Source organism: Diospyros lotus, chromosome 15, assembly GCF_014633365.1.
Source record: "Diospyros lotus cultivar Yz01 chromosome 15, ASM1463336v1, whole genome shotgun sequence".
NCBI classification, from domain to species: Eukaryota; Viridiplantae; Streptophyta; class Magnoliopsida; order Ericales; family Ebenaceae; genus Diospyros; species Diospyros lotus.
The window spans coordinates 4,497,787-4,509,398 of NC_068352.1; the positions used below are offsets into that span (position 1 = coordinate 4,497,787).

The 11,612-nt window shown below is 39.9% G+C and overlaps 1 protein-coding gene across 1 annotated transcript; it reads left to right on the forward strand.

Annotated features, from left to right (window-relative positions):
* Positions 1 to 8,845: 8,845 nt before the first annotated feature.
* LOC127792314 (putative calcium-transporting ATPase 13, plasma membrane-type) lies at positions 8,846 to 11,204 on the forward strand. Its single transcript, XM_052322770.1, has 2 exons — positions 8,846 to 9,520; positions 9,660 to 11,204. Exons 1-2 carry the CDS (start codon positions 8,846 to 8,848, stop codon positions 11,202 to 11,204), a joined length of 2,220 nt encoding a protein of 739 aa, XP_052178730.1.
* The last annotated feature ends 408 nt before the right edge of the window (positions 11,205 to 11,612 follow it).

Consider the following 11,612-nt stretch of genomic DNA (forward strand, 5'->3'; position numbering starts at 1 on the left):
TATGGAAAGTTAAGGGGCTATGTGAAAAGGGCTAAAAAGGTAAAAGCCAAAAGTTGAGGTCCCAAAGTGCAAAAAAAAGGAAAAAGCTTGCAATGGGAAACCGACTGTATCTTTCCGGTCGGCCATGACCGATTTTGGCCACATGGTTGCACAAGGGATGGTCGGGGAGCATTTTTTGTAAAGGCAAGAGGCAACAACGGCCACTAGGTTGGCCAGGGAAGCAAGAAAACCTACGAATTGTTGAGTGCCTGCGAATCGATTTTTGTGGTCAGGTAAGGGTGCTAACAGGTTGATCTAGGGCAAGTATATGCTCTTAAGGCCTTGGGTTGGCCGACAAAGGGCATTTGGAAGCTTGATTTAGCCTACAAATAGGGGTTCCGCGATGGCCGAAAATGAAAGAAATGAAGTTTCAAATCAAGGTGTTTTTCGAATAAATTGAGAGTTGAAACCATGGGACATTTGTTGCCCATGGCTTGAGGTTTATTTCTGTGCAATTTGAAGTATTTTGGAAGCCATTTGATGGCTGATCAAAGGTCGCCGGAAACAGGGAGGCGGTCCGTCGGCAAACTTTCGAGGCCCTGGTTGGTCGTCTTCCGGTGGTCCTTTCGAGCCCCAAGAAGGTCCATGGTGATCGACTGGGCAAGCTGAGCCAGATGGTGGAGAAAACCAGGAACATTAGTGTACCGGCGCCGGAAAAGAAGGCCAGCACGTGACCTTTACGCACAGAGCCATGTGCCAGCACGTGGGGGCACGTGCATGCTCAGAAAAATCCCAAAAAAAAAAATGTAGAAAAAAGAGAAAAATATTTGATGGGGGTTTGTGCAAAAAGTTTTGTTATTTGCCTTCCCGATGTCTCAATTTTCGGACCGACCAGCCTCATTTTATGTGAAAACGCAACATTCAGATACGTTTAGTAATTTTCTTTTGAAGTTTATTGGATATTATGAATTGTTGTGGAAAAAGATTCGAGAAAATAGTCTTAAGGGTATTTATTGGGATTTTTAGAAGGAAAAATGGAAGAAAATGGAGGAAAAATAAAAGAAATTAGAATATTGAGATATTTAGTGATTAAATATGCTTTTTATGATTTATGTACTCGAGGAAAAGTGATTGGTGCAACTTTCGAGAATTGGCACGGAAATAGAGGTTGGGCACGCATATCGAGGTGATGCACGCTTTTCAAAAAATTTGAGTTTATCTCTAAAAGTGAGTTGTCATATCCTAAGTATGGTTTTGTGAATGATTTTATCCCAAGAATTTATATTTATGATATGATTGTATATATATGCATGATATTTATGAATGTTATGATCATTTTGTCATATTGCATGAAAAGTCATGATGTTGCATGGCACGATATTATTAGCATATTGATATTTGTGCATGAAATTGGGATGTCACCCTAAAAGTATAGCTGTAATTCCTCAAGGGCAATTGATGAAATAACTTTAGGATTATCTTACCGGAGATGCCAAGATTCTGTCTAGAATTTCGTGCCGAGCTTATGGGTTAGGGAAGTTACACTAGGACAAATGTTTGTTCATGTTATTGTATCATGCATCTATATATATGTTTTAAACCCTTACTATAAGTTTCATCTTCTAATAGGTTATGCTCTTGGAACATTCAAACGTTTCAGTTAGGATTTGTAGCTATGGGTTTGGCGAGTTGTTCGGGTATATGCTTCTTCGTGAGGATTCAGGATATGTTCTTAGTCATGGTTAGAAGATTGTACTGTATTGATGATCATGTATAATCGTTACGGTTTAATGTATTTATGAGGAATCGTCAAATTGTACAAATAAGTCTCCATGTATTTAAGTATTTGATGATATGATGGTACAGATTCTTATGTTATAATTAAGTGAATTCAGTTATGTACCATATTAGGTTTTGATTTTAAGCTCCGTAATTATGATGATTACCTGTCTTAGCTTATTGATTCTTATTTAGTATGCTGGGAAGGTAAAATGAGATTGTCGGGAAATGGTTGCCTTATCCCAAGAGTCAAATTTTTTTAGGGTAAGAGCTCGGGTGCAGTGGTCGGCAAAGGGCGATAGATGCTCCCTGTAGTTCTTCCGGTTTATGATATCCCGTCATAATCATGGGAAGATTATGAGTCCGCAGAGGGAAAACGGTACCACGACACAATCAAGTGAGAAAGTAGTTGGGACTCTTGTTAACTATTACCAGAATCTGTTGGGGAGTAGTGCTCGGGTGTTGGGTATCCATTTCAGTGATATCGACCCATATGTGGTCAACTAGGTGGCTGGTGATAATTGGGAGGGTCTCACAGCTCCTGTGACTCCAGAAGAGATTAGGTTGGTCTTGTTCAGTATAGGAGATGATAAAACCCCAAGGCCTGATGGTTTTACGATCAAGTTCTTTAGGAAAGCCTAGGATGTGGTGGGATCTGATGTGGTAGAGGCCATTAGAAATTTCTTTGGTACAGGCCGCTTATTGGGAGAGGTCAACGCCATCGTGATTAGCCTAGTCCCTAAGGTTCCCCATCCGGAGTCCCCAGCTCAGTTTAGGGCTATCTCATGGTGTAATGTTGTCTATAAAATCATTTCAAAGATCTTGGAGAATAAGTTGAAGAAAGTGCTTCCAGACTTGGTTGATGAGTCCCAGACAACGTTTGTGCCAAGTTGATCCATATGTGATAACATCTTACTGGTCCAAGAGCTAGTGCATCAGTACCACCTTCATAAGGGTCAGCTGAGGTGTGCTATGAAAGTTGACTTGTCATCAACTTACGATTTGGTGGAATGGGATTCCTTTTAGTCGTCCTTTAATTGAAGAACTTCCTGCCTAGGTTTTGTGGTTGGATTCATGAGTGTGTCACCACCCCTTGCTTCTCAGTCAAGATTAACGGTAAGCTTCATGGATTTTTTCAGGGGGGTAGAGGCCTTAGGCAAGGGGACCCTTTATCGCCATATCTGTTTGTGTTGGTCATGCAAGTGTTATAGGGTATTGTCAGTCGGCACGCTTAGTCTCCCAACTTCAAGTTTCATTGGAAGTGTGAGCAATCTAGGACGGTGATGCTCATGTTTGCTGATGACCCCTTATTATTCTCTCACGGAGACGTTACTTCCATTAGAATCCTCAAAGAGTGCTTAGGGAATTTTGCTTTGATGTCTAGTCTGCGCGCTAACCCAACGAAGAGTGACTGCTTTATGTCCTATTAGGATGAGGCCTTAAGAGAGTATATTTCTTGCTTCGGCATTCCGTGGAGGTTAGCTCCCCATGAGATACCTGGGTGTCCCCTTATTATCAACGAAGCTTGCCTATGGGGACTGTAAGCACATTTTGGATAGAGTTAGGAGTCGGGTGTGTTCATGGTGTAGTCGGTAGCTGTCGTTTGGGGGTAGGCTTCAGCTAGGTCATTCGATACTTGCTACGATATACCAATATTGGGCGTCTGTCTTTTTGTTGCCCAAGAGGGTGATTAAGGAGTTAGAGTACATTAGGAATTTCCTTTGGAGTGGGTCAGGTGAGGATTCCCACAAAGCTAAGGTCGCATGGCGTGATGTGTGTTGTCCTAAGGAGCAAGGAGGTCTTGGATTAAAACCTCTTTATTTATGGAATTAGGCTATGCTGACTAAGTTAATCTGGAGGCTCTTGTTAGGCAAGAGCGAGTCCTTGTGGGCTAAATGGATTCAGACGTTTCAGATTAAGAACAATTGCTTGTGGATGCTCCTAGTACCGCGTTCATGTCCCTGGTATTGGCGAAAACTATTATCTGTCCGGCGGGTGGTCAGAGATAAGTTTGGGTGGAAGGTGGGGGATGACAGTCATATTTTTCTATGGTATGATAAGTGGCACCCCTTTGGAATCCTTGTCGATTGTTTTCTTGCCAGCTCTCCCGGTGGCTTGATATCTCGATTACAACTCGTGTCTCTGAAATCATTGTTGATGGTAGGTGGGAGTGGTCGTCAGACTGGATATCTCCATCCCTGGAGCTTATCCAGCACCGGATGCCAGGCCCCCCTAGGATAGGTTACCACGATGTGCTCGTTTGGACCCCGGCTCAAGATGGTGCCTTCTTTGTTAAGTTTGTCTTACATGGGTTGCTAGAGCAACAGGATCGAGTCCCTTGGTATCGACTTGTGTGGTTTGGGTATGGAGTCCCTGCGCATTCATTTATTCTATGGTTAGCAATTAGGGAACGATTATATACTCTTGATCGTGTTAATCTGTTTCTTCCATTTCCTAATAGATGTTTTCTTTGCAAGACAAAGTCTGAGAGTCACAGTTATCTATTCTTTGATTGTTCTTATTCTATCTAGGCAGGTGGTGTTTTTTTTCCGACACGCAATGAAGTTTGTATGTCCTTGGCGTCGATAGGAGATGGGGGTCCTATGGGCGGCAGCTCAGTGGAAAGGTAAGAATCCTTGACATGTTGCTAATCGTTTAGTTTTGCAGGTGATGGTCTATTTTTTGTGGTGTGAGCGCAACAACCAGTGTTAGCGAGATTCTGAGCAATCTGCGAACCAGCTTGCCCATCAGATACAGTGTGCAATGTGTGCACGGTTGGTTTCCATCCCCTTTTCACATACTCTACAGAGTTGTGCGCTTTAACATGTCTGGCGGCTCCCTGCCGACAAGCACTCCTGGCTTAGGTCCATATATTAACTGTTATGGTCTTGAGTGTGTGTTCCTGTATTGGTCCCAAGACCAGTTGATTCATGCTCATCCTCCTAGTCCTATGGTTTCTCTCTGTACGCATTGTTAGCTTGGTAGCTCTTCTATGGCTGTTTTCAGGTCTGCTATTTGTTCCTGGTCTTCTCTTTGACCACGATGGTGTGCTTTGGAGCGTCTATCACCTCGGACCTTGATCTCAACTGGAGTTATTCCTTTTTCTATTCCATGTACTTCCTTTGTGTTCCTTTTATGTTGTTTGTGTTAGAATTTTTCCATTTTGTGTGCAATATTAAATGGATCTTGTATTTTAAGAATAAAAACCAGTTGGGCTATAGCTTAACAATGCCTGGAGGCCCAAATGGATTATATGTGATCATAATTGGACTTTGGGTTTGGTGCACCTTAATGGGCTTAGGCCTATTTATATACATATGGTTTGTGGAATAAGTGTAGGCCCAATAGAGTTTTGTGATGGGCAAAACCCTATTGGCTCTCTATATATATGGCTAGGTCCCCTCTTCTCTCTAATCAATCTATTACACCATTTTCTTCCCATTAAGAAAAGGGTTAAGGCCTAATAGCAGAGAAGAAGAGGAAGATTTGGTCTGGTACAGTGCTTTTGTGCTTGCCATTGCAATCAAGATTTTCATTGCTGTTATGGAGCATAGAGGTATTCTTCTTCTTTATTAATATCAGTGTTTTATATGATATGTGCATTTAATATATATATTGTGAAGTATTTATATCTAACAGTTTGATCATGTAGTGTGTGGATATTGAGTATTTGTTTTTGTTTATGTGATTGTGTTTTCTTGGGTATGCCCTAAATTGTGTTATGTACAGACATTTTTAATTCTATCTATATATATTTCTTTTACTTAAAAAAAAATAAATGAGTTGATAAGAGTCATAAAATTAAGTTTCTAAGTCTAGATCTATTTTAACATTTAATTTTGTATGATATTAAAAGATGTAGAGAGATTACAAGTTATTGGGTTAAACACGAGAATGTTTATTAAAAAAATCTTAAGATTAGATGTACTCTTTCATTCAAAATTTAATTTTTTATTTAAATAAAAAACTGTACTTATTTGCCCCCTATTGATACTTTCATGCAGTCATTGAAGAGTAAAAAGGAACACCTAATAAGAATACATGAATTTTTTAGTATTGATTCAATCTCGACAATGTGTACTAATTAACACTTCACATAAAGAGAAGATTCAAATGTCTATCAAATATAATATTTTTATAATCCTAATTCCCTTTTAATTATATAAATATTATTTTAAATATTAAATAATAGGTTATATCCGACACAAGACAAAGAGAAAGACGAATTAATTTGCGAGTATATGAGGTGTGGCCGACACCTCATCATCCCACTTTTCCTGTCTTTCTCAGCAAGTTTGCGTTAATTAATTGTCATTAAAATAGGATTAAGTCCTAATCAAAGACGCCCGCATCCTTAAACACAGCAAAAGGTATTACGCAGTGAATTAGTTAATTAGTTAGAGAAAATGATTACCACACAAGAGGACAAATCCTTGTATCTGCAGCTAACAATCATTGAGACTAACAATCATTGAGATAGAGGGAGAGACAGAGAGAGATAGATAGATGGAGGGAGGGTGGGTGGGTGGGTGGGGGTTCAGTCTTAAAAACTTTCATATCCCCAGCTGGTGGTCCTCAAAAATCCCAGCCCCACCAGCACCCGATCGAGAGCTAGGAATTGAACATGAAAAAAATCCGCCTGAAATAAACACTAGATTCGACCTCCGCCTTGAGCCAATAATATATTACAAAAAAAAAAAAACAGAGAGGAGATTATAGTATTTATATTATGTTAGTTTTAATTTATATATAGATAATTCTTATTGGATTAATCAAACCAAATATAAAAAAAAAAAATTATTTCATTAATTTGACACATTAAAAGACTCTCTCTCTCTCTCTTTCTCTTCTCTCATTCACACACACATTGGTCGCTCCATGAATTAATTTCCCTTTTGAAGAGTTGAATCAAGGAAGATGCCCATCAGGCATTCCCAAGCCGAACTACACGCCTTCAAAGTCAAGTCAAGGTGAGTGTTCAGAACAAACAAAAGTGGGGGTTTCAAATAGAATTTCTCTTAATTTTTTTTTTTATCTAAATATCATTGCTTTCTCATTATTCTCACTTTTGACAATTCAACCCAAAAATCTTTTGGCATTCGTACAAATCTATTTGTAAATGGTCTTTGGCCTTTTACATTGTGTATGAACAATGTAAAAATAAATGAATTTACCTGTTTACTTGTCTATTATATCAGGTTGACTCTAAAATCATAGCAAAATGAATGCAAAAAATAATTAAGAATTCATGTTTTTTGTATTATTTTGATACTCATTTAATCACCATATAATATATCATGCAATATAAGTTAGAAATTGACAACGCATGAAATCTTATATCTTACCTTGCATGCAGAAGATCTGGGAGCTTCGAAAAATGATAGGGTCTTAAGCCGACAACCTGGGTTTGAGGAAGATCTCAAAAGGGGGCCACCTGACTTTTATTATTATTACCTAACTTATATGGCCCCACACCCAACGCCTACCTTATTCAAACCATCCTACTTTGATTTGACCCATAAATGCCATAAATTAGTTTCTAACCATATAGACGACAAGTGTTTCGACTTTATATTATAAATAAATTCAAATAAATTCAAGCACACATGTCTCAAACTCATGGAATAATTGTCGATCAGCTGATTATATTTTTAAACCAACCCATTAATATTAACCTTTTTAAATGAGGAGAAAATTAGAAAGAGAGAGAGCAGAAAGTAGCTAAATGAGTCTTAAATATTCCATTTACACATACCATTACCCAAACCAAACTCTAAACGGTAAATATATCAATGTCACGGTCACATCCTCACAAGGTGATCATTGTCCTTACTTTTCTCTCCTCTTTTTAATAAATCCATGTTCGTTTAATTCATTTAAGTCAGAATTATCTTTCAAGTCTAGTTCGCACCGATACCAATTAAAATTTGTCCAAGTTTATATTTAATTTAGGTAAATCAATTATCACAAAATAATGAAATGGGCTTTAGGATAATACCAGCGTATGTGCGTGTGTATAATGAAATGGGTTTTTGGAGTGAACCTATGAATTGACTGCTGGATGCTGGTGAATAGTGAAACTGAAGGAAAGATGCTGGTGAATAATGAAACTGAAGCAAAGGAAAAGCAAAAGAATTGACTGCTGGATGCTGGTGAATAACGAAAAGGAGGAGAGAGAATATAACACATGATCATTAATTACTAGGGCCAAAGCAATCTTTCACTAATTACTGCTGGATGCTGGTGAATAACGATATTCCAAAGCGGAGGACAGTTTTTGACAGCCCCTGAGTGCGTGTGTGTGAGAGAGAGAGAGAGAGAGAGAGAGTGAGAGAGTGGCTGACATTCATTCAAAACTAGGACCCCACTAAACTCTGTTGCATTTGAACAGCTAATTCTTTCATGTGTTCGTGTCGGGAAAAAATTAAAAATAAAATTAAATAAAGATGAGGACAATAAAAATATCCTTTTTGTTCGGTTTTTTTCCCAAGTGCATTTGTCTATCAACGTGGTGAATTAACCTGTGGTTTCAAAAGGTGAAATTCTTCGTCTTAAGGGTTTTCAAAGTTCAGTCTCAAGATTATAGCAAAGAGATAAATCATAAAATTTAACAATGAGATTCGAACACAAACCTGACGCTGTTTATATAACACTAAGGTTCAAAACTCTTTGGTTCTAAACTTATATACGATGTCAACCGTTAAATTATATCCTTGAGAGCGTCCACGCCCAACTTTATTTCATTTGTGGTGGGGGTTGAAGAATCAGCGTTCCCATAGCCCCAGAGAGAGACAGAGAGAGAGAGAGGGGGGAGGGGGGGGGGGGGGGGGTGGCCTACGAAGACAACTTGTTTCATTTGTACTGTAGTGTTTAATACAAATGAACTACAGTATCTTCGAGATTTTCTCATATATTCTTTTTGCGATGAAATGCTTTCACTCACACTTGGCCTCGGATTCAATTACCTCTCTCTTCCCAAGCCAATAATCGTCTCTCAGTTTCTCATTTCATGCCCGCTCCATTATCTTTAATCCATTCATCTCCGGTTCTTGGGCCCAAGTTTAGCCAATCCCGAGTTGCTGAAACAATGGAAGATGCCTCCAATTCTTTCAAAATAACCGCAGAAAGACTGGACGAAGACGCCTCCTATTCCTTGCCAATAAGCCCTGAAGGACTGGAAGAACTGGTTCAAGCCAACGACATCACTAAAATTGTTGCAGCTTTATACACCAACATTGATTCTGGAATATCTGGAACCCGGGAAGACCTCAACCGAAGAACCAAAGTATTCGGATCCAACACTTTGGAATATCGGCCTTCTCTTGTCGACGCCAAAGGATTCCACCAACTCATTCTCGAAGCTCTCAAAGATTCACCAGTTATCCTCTTGCTGTGCTGTGCAGCGCTCTCTACTGTAATTGGGATCAAAAGGAGTGGGCTTCGACAAGGGGTTCTTGATGGGGCCATCGTACTTCTTCCCATATTCATAGCGGTCAACTTTGGAGCCATTTTCAGGTTTGCGAAGGCTAGAAGGACGAGGAGGTTGCAGAGGAAAGTGAAAACAAATGTGAAGATTTTGAGAAGTGGGGAAGTTCATGAGCTACCGGTTCCTGAAGTGGTAGTTGGTGATGTAATCTGTCTGAATACCGGAGATTGTGTCCCCGCCGACGGGCTGCTGATCGACGCCGGCGATTCTTTAAAGCTGGATGATGATCGGTGTGATGGGTACCGGAATCAGCCCTATTTGTTCGCGGGTGCAAAAGTGTGTAAAAATAACAGAATTGTTAAATCAAAAAGTGCCACACACTCAGTATTCACAGCCATAAGATCATATTTATTTCGAAGCAGATAATTTTCTGATTTTGAGGTCATGACTCATTAATTTTATTTATCGTTTCAAGGTGGTAGAAGGGAACTGCCGGATGCTGGTGACATCAGTTGGGAAGAACACAGAGAAGAGCAAGCTGACAAAATCACTGAGTTTTCGCCACCAAAACGAGCCATCCAAACTGGAGATTTCCCTTGGGAAAATGAACTCTCGCTTGGAAATGGTCTGGTTGATTGCCTTACTGCTTTATCTCGCAGTGCAAGCAATGAAATGCTTTGTCTGGGGATCTGTGCAATGCGATAAAGATCACAATCCCGATCCCATAGATGTGAAGGACACAGTCGAGGAGATAATGGAGGAGTTCACAAAACTAATGATGAAGCAAGGGTTCAGATTTTATCGCTTGGTTGCAATGATTTGCGTATTGATCTTTTCTTCGAGAGATGGGTTGCCTTGGGGAATCTCTCTCTCTCTAGCTTATGCAGCGAGGAAACTAATGGAGCTGTATCAAGCCAAAGTCCAAAAACATGCAGCTTCTGCAACATTGGGCTTGATCACCACCGTTCTCTTGGGAAAAACCAGCGATTTAGTGAACTTGAATATGGAAGCATGTAAAGAATATGGCATAGATATCAAGCTGGATGTAGATGATGATCTGAACACTGCAACTTTCATGGCCAACAACTTTGGAATTCTCATGGAAGACGGAATGATCATTGAAGCATCAGTATTTCGAAACCTCTCCGAAAAAGACCAATTAAACATGGCAGATCGGATCCGTGTAATGGCCGGCTCCTCCCCGGCCGATATGCTTCTGTTGTTGCAGCTCCTGAAGAAGAAAGGCCAAGTCGTTGCTGTTGTCGGAGCCTCTTCGAGGGACTCTCCGGTGCTAGAAGAAGCAGATTTAGGGTTTTCAGTGGGCGAAAATGCTGGAGAATTGGCCAAGGAGGCCTCGGATGTCATCATAATGGGCCAGAAATCTGTCCCTGATATCTTCCCTATTTTAGGGTTTGGAAGGTTTGTCTGCAACAACATCCAAAAGTTTGTGCAGTTGCAGCTCACTCTCAATATTTCTGCCTTCGCCATAAACTACATTCTTCTACTTTCCAACATGCGGGAGCCAATTGGGCATTTGGAGCTCTTGTGGGTTAACCTAATTGTGAACATTTTTGGCGCCTTGGCTCTAGCACAGCCACCACCAATTACAGAGACTGCAATGGACCCACCAAAATTTGGTAAAAAGGGATTTCAATATTTAACCAAGAGGGTGTGTAGAAACATAGCTGTTCAAGCATGCTACCAAGTCGCTGTTGTATTGATCCTTTACTTCAAGGGGAAATGGATTCTAGGGACAAATCGAAAGATCTTGGAAGCCATGATCTTCAACTGTTACGTGGGCTGCCAGGTCATTGTGCTGATTAATGCTAGAGGAATCCAATATGGAAGAAAGGAGAATAACATGTTTTGGGTCCTTGTTGCGGCCATTGTTATCCTGCAAGTAGCTTTCATGGAGATTATGCCGGTTCTCTCTCGTATGGGAAGGCTGGATCTCAAACAATGGGCTGTGTGTGTGGGAATAGCAGCGTTCTGTTTGCCTCTTGGATGGGTTGCCAAATAGAAGGGCTTCATCATGTGCAGCAGACGATGACGATGACGATGACGATGTGGGTTTCTAAATATGATATGTACCTTTGTAATATATATGTAAAAGAGTCGAGATGATGATGTGAAAAGTCTATTTAAAAGCTGGAGAATGTCATACATAAATAATGATGATGATGATGATGATATAGGGTTTCCAAATATGATATATATGTACAGAACAATGCTTGTTATCTTTTATCCCTTTGTGATTATGGATATATAATATAAGTCTATATGATGTTGTGTAATGTTATTTTAGAGATGATAGTGATGATGATATGTATAGCTAGGGTTTCCAAATATGAGATGAACAAACCATGCATTTGAATGTTTACTTAACCTTTGACTTGTAGGTCTCACCCCCAGCCCTAGAGAGAGAGAG